The sequence below is a fragment of the Emydura macquarii genome, unplaced genomic scaffold (genome assembly GCF_026122565.2).
Source record: "Emydura macquarii macquarii isolate MOO-44397 ecotype Brisbane River unplaced genomic scaffold, CSIRO-AGI_Emac_v2 contig_1253, whole genome shotgun sequence".
NCBI lineage: Eukaryota > Metazoa > Chordata > Testudines > Chelidae > Emydura > Emydura macquarii.
The window spans coordinates 95,253,756-95,267,637 of NW_027131390.1; the positions used below are offsets into that span (position 1 = coordinate 95,253,756).

General features: G+C 43.4%; 1 protein-coding gene across 2 annotated transcripts in view; it reads left to right on the forward strand.

Moving 5' to 3' along the window:
• The window catches only part of TMEM163 (transmembrane protein 163), a 177,228-nt gene extending 163,823 nt beyond the window's left edge, over window positions 1–13,405 (forward strand). For both annotated transcript variants that reach the window (XM_067549542.1, XM_067549541.1), the window contains 2 exons: window positions 9,839–9,980; window positions 12,209–13,405. In XM_067549542.1, the coding sequence (XP_067405643.1) occupies window positions 9,839–9,980; window positions 12,209–12,269 (203 nt within the window). In that variant the 3' untranslated portion in view covers window positions 12,270–13,405. The remainder of the gene's footprint in view (window positions 1–9,838; window positions 9,981–12,208) is intronic.
• Window positions 13,406–13,882: the final 477 nt, after the last annotated feature.

Genomic DNA, 13,882 nt, shown 5'->3' on the forward strand with positions numbered 1-13,882 from the left:
GCAAAGAAGCCACCGTCAAATGGATCTTCCTGGATCGATTGAGTGGTCGGTGTAGACCCGCTCAATCAATCAGGAAGTCGACGCTGGTAAACCACCCCCTCAAATGGCGAAGCGCTGCTTCGACGGGAACGCAGTTCCCATCAGCGCAGTGCATTGAAGACGGTGTGCAGAAGGGAAGCACAACAGTCGATGGGAGTTACACAAGCTACTCTGCGTAGCTTGCTTAACTCCCGTTGACTGCCGCTGAATTTCCAGGTAAGTGTAGGCCAGGGCTCAAACAGAAGTACCAACAAAACACCATCAGACACTTTTATTTATTTTTCTTTTCAGAGATAAATTACATAGCAAAACACAGAATAAAAATGAGACATTTTAAAATCAAATTTCATTCTTCAACGGGTAAATATCATAGGCAACCACCAAATGAATGCAGTTGAACAGGATTTTTGTGGAATAAGAGTGACATCTTGTGGCCAGCTCAGGAAAATAAATCAGAGCTCTACATTCCATGCAGGACAGTACATAGATACTGTACATTTCTCAAGCAGTAGTCTCAAACTGAATGTGTCATTCTGCATCATCAGTCAAGAGCACATTGTTTTCTTCTACATTATTATGCAAAATGTAGCATCATCATAGACATTCTGCCATCACAACACACTATCTCGTAGGATGTTCCAGGAACCTCTCCAATCAAACTTTTAAAATAAAATTCTGCCCATAAATACTCATGCTCTCATCTACTACAGTGAAAGTCATGTTCATGTTTCTGAGGGCAAGAATGAGCCTTTGAAGTTCATGTACAAAAATGTTGTGCCTATTGTGTTTTATTATTAATATTTTAATACTAATATTAATTCAGTGTTAAAGTGATGAGATCAAGCACTGAAAAGGCAAATGTGAGGGTTGATCCACAATATTAACTCATGCACCTTACATATCTTGTATATTTAATGGTATTGATTAATAGAAAGTATATAATGCCAGCGCAATCTTAGCATTTGGAATAATTTACTGACTTGAGAGTTATCTGGCAACCTTAATTGTTACCTTTATGCTAGCATTTTTTTTTCTATAGCTGCCCGTGTAGAGGATCAGTCTACTGATTTTATTTAATTTGGATTCTCCCTTCTCTCAACCAAAGATCCCTAATAACCTCTTCCTGTCTATATCTCAGAATGTATATTCCTTCTTAGTACACATCTCCTGCCTCACCCAATCCCTGATGTCATGGAGCCAAATGTTAGCCCCAACATCTGACAGATGAACTCCATCCCCCCTAGGGAGCTCAGGGCTATTGTATCAGATATTGCTATATATTATCCCCTCCACCACCACCAAACTTTCAAAATTATCCTGGCTACCTCACGATTCACATTTTTTCCTTGCTCTGTTGACATGCTGGCTCAATGGCCCTTTGCCAAACTCGTTTTGTAAGTATCTCTGACCAAACAAACTGAGTGCCTTGCAGGAAGAGCGCCAGTTCCCTCTGTATCCTGGTCCCTAAATTTAATCCTGTGCAGTCCCCAAGACCATTTTTGCCCAGGTGAATAATCAGGGCGTCAGATGGCTGTAGCTTGGCTATCAGTGAGTGCTGAGACCAACTAACGCTCCATCATCTGTCATACCACTGAAGGCAAATGGCTTCAGCCTTTCAGCTCCGCTTCAGTCCACCTGCTGACCTGGCCAACGTCCAGCCACAATTGCTTAATCCAACATCAACTAGCAGCATCAACGAGTGATGAGACCAGCTCATGCCCTGTTGGCCATACCATCAAAGGCAAATGGCTTCAGCCTTGCAATGCAATTATGATGCACCTGCTCTACGGCCTGGCCAACATCCAGCCCCAATTGCTTAATCAACCCATCACCAACCAGCAGCATGAATGAGTGCCAGGACCAGCTCGCTCACACAGCATGCCTGTCCTGCTGAACCAACAGCCTGTGTACGGCTTCAAGTCTGAAGTGAGCCAGCTGCCAACCTGGCTGCCTTCTTGCAGGCCCAATGCACTAGAGCAGTGTTTCTCAACCTGGGGTTTTAGAGGGGTCGCAAGTGCAGAGCTGGTATTGGGGGTGGCAAGAAAGGCAATTGCCTGGAGCCACAGGGGCGCCATGAAACTAAGTTACATGCCTCAGCCCCATGGGGGTGGGACTCAGGCTTCAGGGGTACAGTAGTTTGGAAAGGTTAAGAACCACTGCGGACTAGAGAGTATCTTCAAATTCAAACATCGACTATGCTTTGGATATCTCTGGGATCAAAACCAGCCAGCGTTAGTTATACTTAATGCCCATCCCAGCAACCTTTCACCTGGGGTGAACACAAGTTCTGTAACGATCCGATTTCCAGTGTTCTATGGCCTGAACCTAGTGAAAGTCAAAGCCCTATGTTGCTGCTGATGTCACTGTGCCAGTCCTGAAAGAATGTGTACCAAAGTTAGCCGGGGGTGAGGCTACAGCAGGCCAAAGCTTTTCTCATTACCACAGTGAACTGGTATCTCGTTAGGAAGCTACCATCCCATGTAAAAACAGTGAGCCTGGCTCCTGGTTCCATAAGGCTAGAAAAGCTTTGACCGCCCTTATAGGGCATAGGCATTCACCTGCACATTTTCATACCACCAAGGCCCCATTCCCATACTGATCTGTTTCAGAGAACCGTAAGTGCAGCAACACTGCACAAATGACAACTGCACATCCGATAATTAAACCACCCACCTGGACCTGTCTGTGGCTGCCTGAGGCACTGTCACCCTGAAAGCACAAAGAAGGCCACAACAAATGCTGCCTTAAATAAAAAGGCCTCCATGATTGCACTGCATACCGTGGGCAGGCCGTTTAATAACCCCATAAGAATGGTTATGCAGTTCCTGTCACCATTTCTGTGCCCATCGCCTTGATCAAGAGCTTCCACACCAGGAAATCTCTACATGGGCCTGGGAAACCTGCTAGCTTACACCAAAAGGACAGTCCAACTATTCAACCCAATCCAGTGGTGGGAGCTAACCCATGGCGCACCAAGGACACAGCCTATTTCACCATCTGATGCTAAGGGATGGGCCACAGATGCTGGAGCCCTTGCTGAGCTCTAGACTCTGTGAACTCAGTAAGGTACACCTTACAGGCCCTGAATATCCTTGGGGCAACTGTATTCCTGACTACTCCTATGGCTGTCAGCAGCCGAGGTTCCACAGCTGGTTGGGAATCACCTGTGGATCTCTGTTGGCAAGCGGAGCAAACTTGTGGCATCTGTGGCCTGCTAGCTGCAAGATGAATGGTCCTAGCCAAGGTCCTGGTTCCTGTCCACTGAAATCTCCCTCTTCTACTCTGATCCTCAGTCCAGGAGGGAGAGTGTCTCCCCCAGCTCCCCTCCTCACCATTGTTGCCTTACCAGTGGTCCCATCCAGTCTGAAGTGCTGCAGGAATCTGTATCCCCACAGAGCAGTGACCCTAGGTCCACGTTTCCTCAGCATGGAATCCTTGCCCAATTGAGGCCACCACTTTAAATGTCTCCATAAGGGCTGGACTGGGGTCCCCCAGGGAACAAGAGGGGAACCCTGTTCTATGGCCCCCATCTACCCCCATGCCTCTTCTCAACCCCACAGTGCCAACCCCTCCTGTAGCTGCACAGGGAGGGGCTGCTGCAAAGCCAGGAGCTGTAGCTGCCCCAGTCACCCCAATGCCTTATTCTTGTAGCCAAAGACTGTGCCCCCTACCCCCAAGTGTGTGTGTGGGGGGGGGGGAGCAGGGCCCAACGCTGTCCCTTGACCTTAGCACCCTCCCCCTTAAGCTAAGGGTGGGAGGGAACTTAGCATCTTGCCAGGTCCCAGCTGAATGGCTTGTGGAATGGGTGTTTTGGAAAGCCCCTTGCCATACCAACAGCCTCACGTGTCTCTCACCCCTATCCACCATGAGCAGGGTGAGAGAAAGGGCAGCAGCACCATGGACAGTCCTGGCAGCAGAACCTAGCGAGCCAGATGCTCCCACAGCATCAGCTGCCCCATGTGTCCTTGCCCCTGTCTCCTGCCAATAGGCAGAGGGGGTGACAGAAGTGCACTGCTAAATCCCCTGCAGCTTCCTCTTGTTTTTATTTTCTGCAGCTCTGGAAGCAAGCCACCCCCTTTCCCCATCCCCGTTCCCCCCCCCACCCTGCAGGGCTCCTGCTCCTTAAGTGGTCTGGGCCTTGAGACTGGGGAACCTGGGTGTGACCCCCATGGCAAGGTAGAGACCTCTTCACCAGAGTGCACCCCCCCCCAAGCATGGAGTGGGGTCCCAAAACTAGTGCCTTTCCTCTGGGCACTGCATCTCTTGGCTGTAGAAGCCATCCTGATTCTTCCTTGCCCTGGCTTCCTGAAAGTGGGAACCTAAGAGTCCATGTGCTGGATCTGTTCCCATGACTCTTGCAGCATTGCCCACATGTATTCTTGCTCCAGGCATGGCCAAACAGCAACTGTTTCCTTGCAGCTAATCAAATAGTTAGGTCACATCTACGCTGCAATGAAAAACCCATGGCACCATGTCTCAGAGCCTGGATCAACTGATGGGCTGTGGGGCTGAAAACTGCAGTGTAGACGTTTGGGCTTGGGCTAGAGTCTGAACTTTGGGACCCTTCCACCTCATGCGGTGTCAGAGCCGGGGCTCCAGCCAAACCATGTGGCAGATCTTTTATTGCAGTGTAGACATACCTTAAGAGGCTTTTGAAAAGCCTGAGCTTAGCTTAAGTATGCAAGGAGGGGCACACAGCAGCCAATTAATGAGCCCCATCCCCCTTTGTCTAGCCAGTGGCTGAGCAGAGAATGAACAGAAGGTTGGAAGGGACAGCAGCACCCTAGCTGCCACACGTTTTTTCAACTCCTGTCATTCTCTGCTGTCTATCGAAGTGCCTCCCCCAGCTACAGGCAGTAAGAAGGTATTTTCAAAAATCTGATCCTATCCTCCCTTTGGCTTTTGTTCTGTTCCTTCCTGGTTCTCCTCCTGCCTCACCAGTTTTGTTTTGCCACTGGTCATGTGTGTGACTGGCACTGTTTCCATGCTATGGCCTGGCCTGAAGCCAGATAGAGAACTGTCTAAGATGTTAGTGGTGATCTGGTGCTTCTGCTGCCAGCCTCACAATAATCTTGCCCAGGAAGGGAGAGTTTGGCAGTTAACGAGGTCACTGGTGAGAAATGCTGGACTTCTCAGACTTCATAATGTTAGGAGGAGCACTTATCTGAGGGACATGTTAACTATTTCTATCAAGAGTAGCCAAGGCATTGCTCTCTGGTTTCGACCAGCCAGTAGGGAGAGTGGTCCAGACTATATATGGTAGAATAGACTTCATTGCATATGCATACTGGATACGATACCTCTATCTGTGGGACTTGGTCCAGTTCTGATGGGGTGAGTGGAATGCAAGTTTTCTCTGATACTAAGATGCGATGATATATGAAGTTCTGAGGATGTGGAGAACCTCAGATGAATCAGATTCATGCACTGGAGATGTGGCAGGCCTGTCCTGCCTCTCAGTTTGGTTTATGATTAAGAAAAGATGTCTCTCCAATAACTATACTAGCACAACAAGTGCCGTGAAATTTTGCAGGTGGCTCACAATCAGTATTTTACACCTGAGTCATAGAAATCCCCAAGATACGGTAGTTACACAGGCAGCTTCAGATCTCACTAGACAGATGCCAGTATCAAAAGAATCCATGTGAGGATTGTCAGATAAACCCATCAAAGTAAGTATCTTTGTTCTAAGTCTAGAAAGATTTCATTCATATGGCAAACTTTTGAGTTGAAGGGTTTACATGAAAAAAAATCCATTTCTCAATAGATTTAACGAGCCTATTTGCGCAAGCCCTGATTTTTCATATATATGCCTGAGGTATTAGTACGAGAAGGCTGTGAACTAGTGATGTGCTTCAAGGGAGGTTTAATACAACCTTCCCTATCTGGCAGCCGATCACTGTACACTCCAAAGTTCTTCTCAAGACTTAGAAGAGTCTCTTAATTAAATACTGAATGTATTTCAGAGAAGTACTTAACTATCTGTAATACAGGAATCAAACTGAGGCTACAAGCTGTGGAGGCAACAGAAACACCTGTGTGAATTTGCTATCTTCACTCTGTTAAAAGGCTCCTCTTTCTCTAATATGTGCTTTCAAATATTTACATCTTCAGTTCCTTGAATCCTGCCTCTGGATCATTATTTCTCCCTTAGGCTGAGAAGCATGTTCCTTCTTCACATATTTCTGCGAGGTGACAGCTTGAATCACAAAACACAAGAATTGTAGTCAGCAACGTCATCATCCCAGAGCAAATTGTGTGCCATACAGAATGGCACTCAGTCAGCTGGAGTATTTCACCTTCCCGGGACAGCTCTCTCTTGGGGGATAGGAAGTTTGCTGGGTATTCAGCACTGAGAAGCAGCAGTGCTTTGCAGTAGGAGGAATCTGTCAGGATGTGAGTAGAGGGGAGTTTATGATTAGATTCTTACTTCATGTACACTCTGTAGAGATCACGGCAATATAGGTCTGTGTAAAAGTGTGCTCGTTTCAGAATATGTTCTGGGTACAGCCTTGGGTTGTACTGTCCAAATCAAATTTCCCTTCATCTAGGTGAGAATTTCTCCAGTGTCCTTGCTACTGTGATTTAGAGAGCAGACCAATTCCAGACAGGCTATAGTGGAATTACATTCCAAGGAGAACAGCTTTTCCCTCAAATATCCGTACAACTTCCATTCAGAGTCTTACAGATATCTCGGGGCAGAATTGGGGGCATAAAAGTTCCTTAGCTCCAGATTCATACTCTAAATCTTACTAAGCCATCAGGGCTACAGTCATGGAGAACCATCACTGATGTTCTCCAACAACCATTGTTCCCCAACTTGCTTCTTGCTGTCCAGATCCCAAGTATTAGTAAGCTAGATCTAGTCAGCATTAACAAGCATATTCTCATCCTCAAAAACATGAGGGATGGCATTTTCAAAAGTGCCTAAGTGACTTCAGAGTACAAGACCCAGAAAGGAGAGAGTCAGGGGGACATGTGCTCCTAAATCAATTAGGTGCTTTTGAAAATCTCACCTCAACATTCAGAACTAAGAAATGAAGTCTTTTTACCTAGGACGTAGTCTTGCTGAAATCTGTGTGAACACAAACAACAGTTAGCCCAAATGCTATTCTGCTGAGAACTCAAATGTCAGGAACATTAGAATTCAGAACTTGTTCTGTTTCACCTCCTTCTCTGCACATTACCAGAAAGACATTGACAAATAAGAGAGAGCTCAGAGAAGAACAAAAATGATTGTGTCAGGAAGGACTGATTTAGGAGAACTTAAGGAGCTAAATATGTAGAGTCAGGCTAAAAGAAGACTAAAGAGAACATTACAGTTTGCCCATATTTGAAGGTTGTAAACAAGGACAGAATGGAATGTAGGATGATAGACATATGGAGTGATGGGATGAAATTTAGAGAGTGAAGGAAAACTCTGACTCTGAGATATGTTAAATTGTGGCACAATCTCCCAGAAGGAATAAATGAAAGCTGAGTTGCTTGGGACTCAGAGATAGAATGGACAAAACACTAGAAAATGGCCTGTAAGGAACAAGCTTGCATTACCCAGAAAAGGGATGCAATGATAACTTCAAAAGAATAATTAAACCCTTTGTCCGAAAGCTAAAACCCTTCCAGATTCCAGTTCTTCTCTGTGAAAGCATTGGTCTTCCGTTGCAAGGCCATTAATCAGAGAAACAAGATAGTTTAGTGTTTGGAGTGTGAGGCTGCCACTCCTGTGTTCTCTTCCTGGTTCTGTCATTGACTTGCTGTGTGATGCTTGAGCAAGTCATTTCTTTATGCTTTAGCTTACCTATATATAAAATGAGGATAATAACACTTACCGCAGTCTAAGGAGTGTTGCGGGGTTTCAGTCAGTGGTTTCAAAATGCTTTGAGAACTGTGATGAAAAATGCTGTACAATGTGAAGTTTTATTATTGAGAACATTAGGCTATATAAGAGAGCATCACTTAACTACCGCACTGCTCTGGTCCCTTTGAGTGATAAATACAAGACACTGGGGTTTATTTAATATTGAGGGTGAAGCTGCATTTCCAGATGGGAAGCTATGTCGTGCCATGGAATTTTAATCAAAACTCCCTTTGGCCCTTGAAAATTAACAAAGAGAAAGGATGGTTTAGTGATTAGGGCACTAGCTGAGACCCAGGTCAATTCCCTGTTCTCTCAGAGACCTCTTGTGTGACGTTGGGCAGGTCACTTGGGGTATGTCTACACTGCAATCAAAGACCTACGGCATGGAAGCTGCTGGCCTGAGTCGGCTATAAAATTGCAATGTAAACGTTTGGGATCAGGCTGGAGCTCAGGATCTGAGACCCCATGAGCGGGCTGGGTCTCAGAGCCCAGGCTCCAGCCCAAGCCTAGACATTTACACTGCCATTTTATAGCGCTACAGCCCAAGCCTGAGTCAGATCTTGGCCTTTGAGGGCTGGTGGTAGAAGCCCATTGTTCAGTAGAAAAGGACTGACCATGAAAGGGTGAAACAGTGAAGCCTGAGTTTGGGAAGAAAAGGTGGCTGCACACATGCAGTGAGAGGAAGGACTTTTTCTTTTAAAAAAGCAGGATCTCAAGGAATGAAACTAAATGCTCTAGAAGAGGAAAGGTCTTTGAAGAGCCAACCTGATAGGTTAAAAGAGAAAATTAAGAAATTGGACTGAAAAGAACATTATCAAGCCTGCAAGCACTCCTGACTGGGAGTGACAGGCATGCAAGACTTTTGAGACGTATGGGGAACAAATGGAGAATAGTTTTAACAGGCTCACTCTCTATTACATCCAGTAGTGTATTCAGCTATAAGCCAAAGCCTCAATGTACCTTAAAGCAGGATATATGGACCAAAAGAAAAACAAAAAATCATAAAGGGCAGTTCTCTGACGTTATGTAAAAATGGCACCTTCATGCTCATTAGATCTGCTTCTTGCATGTATTCAGAGATAGCTCTGCTTCCTTTAAGTGACAGAAATACAGCGCACACTATGGGCGAGTGAGATGGACTCACGTTATTGATTAAGTTGCTTATTAATGTGTAACCAGTTACACGGGTACAAACCCATTAATGCACTTTGGCACATGTATTTCTTAGGGCATCTGTGTACATCAGTAGGCCTACACAATTATCAGAATATTATTTGGCCTGCAGAACTTTTATCCATGATATTTTTAAAGACAGATGCCAACATGGAGTTTTCACCTCTTGAAGTTAGAAAGAAGATGATGTGTGTTCATTTTCTAAGTAGTAATCTGGACATTCATAAGAAACAATAACTTAGAACTTTAAGGGGTCCTTTGAAAAAAAAACCAGGTCACTTTTCAGCTAGAATTACCCTTTGACATATACTTTGAAAGTGGCAAAGTGACTCAAGGAAAGAGACTCGCTTAATAGGATTTAGGATGAAGACTAAAAGAAGACTGAAAAGTGGTGGCTGATGACTGAATAAGAGACACAATGACAAGAGGTGGACTTCACCTCAGTCACGCTGGAAATGAAGAGCAGCAGCAGGTCCTAGGATATAAAGGGGTGATACTGAACATTCCAAGTCGGATTTTTTTCAAATGAAGGCCCCATCGTAAGCCATGGCTTATCATGTGTTAGAGACCTGTGCCTTCCTTCTCAGTGCAGTACAACATAAAATGGGCTCTGCTCTACAGTCAAAAGAGACTCTTTGCCCTCTATGCTTCTAGGTGCAGTATAATGGCTTTTGTCCACACGAGTCTCTTCATAGTTGAGATGATTAAAGCTGATGCTAAGAGATTGAGTTCTTCCCTTGATTTGTATGTGTCTTTTTTTTCTTCCAGGTTTCAACTCTCTTGTAGGTGGAGTAATGGGATTTTCCATCCTTCTAAGTGCAGAAGTTTTTAAGCACAATGCTTCTGTCTGGTACCTGGATGGCAGTGTAGGAGTTTTAATGGGACTTACAATACTTGCCTATGGAATCAAGTGAGTTAAATTTTTCTTTTTACTTTGCTCTGTCAGCAGGCAATAGTAATCACATTTATGCCATTCATTCATGATCTACAGCATTAAAGGTTTCGCCTGTTAATGAACAAGAGCAATATTCATTTGGAATGCATGTGCATACCTGCACACTTCTGGTAGTTCACATCACATTACCAGATATATTGTTAGTTATTGAAGGCAACAGTATCTGAAAGAGAAGAAAGCTGTTTATTAATTGTTTGGGAACCTGTTCTCCTCAAATAGATGGGAGCTGGAGAAAGGCTAATTTCTAGAATGGATGGTGGTGGGGTTTCTCTATAGCTCTATGGGAGAACAAAGTTTCTAGCCACTCAAATGTGACCTAGAGATGAAAAAAATTTCTGCACCATCCCCCTGAACATCTAGTCCCTTGGGTGTGTTTAGGATTTATTTGTTCTCAGAATATTCCCCTTTTTAAAAAAAAGTTACTTTTTTCAAGAACAAAATAATATTCCATTAATCCTGCAATGAAAACAGAACACTATACAACGAAATGGAGACCACTCACATAACAATTACATTTCACTCTTAACACATCTCTTCTGTTAAGAGGTATTTGCTATGCCCAGCACAACATCTTTAACAAAAGGATTGTTGGTGTTTCAAATAAAATAAGCATCAGCTGGCAGAGGCTTATATAACTTCGGTGTAATAAATCTCTGGTATTTAGTACGGTAGCTGTCAGCACAATGCGCAGTGCGGTGGCAGTGGGGTTTAAAAAACAAAAGCTAGTCTATGTTACAGAGAAGCCAAAAATATAATTTTAGGGGTTTTTGTGTTGCTTTGTTTTAGCTAAAAAATCTATTTTTGTGTGTGCTTATTTGTATTGTTTTAAAACAACAAAATTTTGACTTTGAGGCAGAATTCCTTCAAAATATTTTTATGGCACATTCTAAGCCCTGTTTCTCCTGTGTGAAAGTATAGTGAAAACATAGGAAGATTATCTCCTCCATAGCTGAGGCTGCAATGGAGTTTAAATTATAAACTAGATGTTGGCCTCCCTCTCTATAACACTACAAAATACACCATATATTGGCTTGGAAACTGATAGGTCACCCAAGTTCCAAAGAATTTTTCTACTATTTTTTCTGAAGTGAATGGATAAAGGATTTTTGAATGATGACACTAAAATTGGAGGGGAAATCCTGGCTCTGTTGAAATCAATGGGAATTTTGCCATTGACTTCATTGGAGCCAGGATTTCACCGCAGGTGTTTGGAGTGATGAATGTCTTCAGGGTTGTTTTTTTCTTTTTGCTACTTTATAGAAAAATAATAATATAAAAGATAGAAACTATTTTATTGGATGTCCCTTGCAGACATCTAGTGCCCACACCTATGATTTATAGTTTATAATCCAGTTTGGAAAGTTATTAACATTTTAATTAGAAACGCCCCTGTAAAATCATTGGAATATACATTCCACAGCAGAGGCAGGGTATTCTGGCCAAATGCAGAGGTGAGACGGGGGACATTAAAGTAGGAACAATGCAAACATGACCAACAGAACCTAGAATCTTTCAAATATAACCCATGACACCCAAACTATTTACCGCCATCACCACACTGCTTTGGATGGACAGAATATGCCATGGCCAGTCAACACTCCAAGCAGATTCCAACTGCACAGCTTGCCGGCACTGCTTTGCCAGGTCCCCATCATCCTCACTTCCTAGGGAAAGAGCTAGCAAGCGCCGATGTCTTTCTGGGGCATTCAAGCCACTGGGGGATAAGCCTTGCACTGAGTTCTGGCCACTGAGGAGCACAGTCTCTGCCATTCTCCTCCATTGTAACATTCTTTTTCAAAGCAGTCTTGGTGTCGGCAGAGAGCCAACCCTGATTCAGCCACAATTCCTCCAAGGGACTCACTGCAGCATCACCCTGCCCCTCCCCATTCCTACACTGGGCTGTGTTTTTAAGCCATAACCCAGCCCCTTGCATTTAGATCTAAACTGCAGAGAAGTGCACCTGGTATTTCAAATGCTTCTGAGGAGAAACCCTCCTCCCCACCCCTTGTGCCGCCCCACAACCATCATAGGTTGAGCAGGGCTTGTTCTGGGCCTGGTTTCACTCTGTTCAGCAGTTAGGAGATGATAAACCTCTTATTTCATGAGAGTGCCTAACACAATTCCCCTGGCTCTGTGCTTTCCCCTTACAGCTCTACTGTACTCACTTGTGCTTTCCTTTACAGGTTGCTTATTGATATGGTTCCACGTGTGAGGCAAACACGCCATTACGAAATGTTTGAATGAAGACATATCACCTCTGTATGGACTGTAAAACTGCAGCATCATGCGTTCTGGCAAGTGGCGGCACGGATATTTTACTGAATATACAGTGTTTCCCATGGTACATTTTCTTTTAACGTTTGTTTTAATGGGAAATCTCTCTGTATAACAGGCAAATATGTGCACTGCTTACAACACAGCAAAACAGCAGCATTTTCCTTTCAAGTAAGCTATTGAATTCTGTGACAGTAGAAAACATACATAATTTGCAATTCCAAACCAGCTGCCATGTTCCGTGTTCTAGAGTGAAATTGTTTTATATAATAGACGTCTGTAGATAAGAGGTGCCAGTTTCTGAAAGCATTTTCTTTTAATGTTGGCTCAAACTTTACAAACTTGTGCTGTAACTTTGAATTACAGCTATTGTCAACCTCTTCAGTTCACAACTCAACAATGTACTGTATGTAGATTATGGATGCTAACAACTGTCACTTAAGGCACTGAAGTAACTCAGATTTTTGCCTCCAAACCATCTGAGTTGAGAGGATGGCCCCCAAAGAAAAAACAGCACAAGACCCACTCATTTCTATTATCAGAGTGAGTTTAATTTTATACTTCCATAATCATTTCATAATTTCCTAAATTATCTAAAATCCAAGCCCTCTTCAAATTTGAATTTCGTTTTTATTTAACAAGTGACACAGATAATAGATTGCTTTGCATGGACCAAACAAGCACACAGAGTATTAAAAGCTAAAATTAAGTGGAAGAAGGACCTATATGAGAAATGTGATTCTCAATCTTTTATTGTACCATACACAGATGTACCAGTATTTGTGAATATGTAGTTGTTCTGTAGCCTGATGAAGGTACAGCAGTGATGGCTTTGAACCGTGATGAAACACAGAGCTATTCATTAGATTTAGGTTAATCTAAAAAAACCAACACACACACAAAAAAAAAAACAACCCTGTTCACCCTCCACCACACATTCCTATGTATTTCTTAATATCCTGGTTATAATGTCCAAGGATCATGATGTATACAATAAAACTGTTATCTATTTTATACAGTACCTGTAAGTAACATTTGAAAGCTGTTTCCAAAATGTATTGTAGAACAAAGTCTTCCTGTACAGCAGCCCATTAAACTAGATTCTCTGGTCATTGCCATTTCCTCTATACTTCGTATATTTCAGGTTGGCTTTTCAGGAGAAGCAAGTCAGTGTTGGGACATTTCATTTGTTCCCTGGTGGGTAAAAAAGCAGCTATGCTATCATGGAGACAGAATAATATATCAAAGAGCAGGGAGACCCACATTCATTTGACTGAGAACATACCGCAGCGGACCTATAATCAAATTGTCAAGGAATTGATAATCATTGCTTTTTGATGCCTTATATTTGTATAGCACATTTGATTCCCAATCATTAAGCACTTACAAATTCAAGCAAACTGCAGCTGAATAAAAACAGACAGCTTGATTGTTCCATTATGTGGTAATGCCCAAGTAAGGCTAAAATACTCAACAAGGTTATCATCATAGTCTCTAGGAGCCCCCGTCATTGACCAGGGCCCTTTGGTCCTGTATAAATACAGAACAAAAAGGACAGTCCCCACCCCAAATAACTTACAATC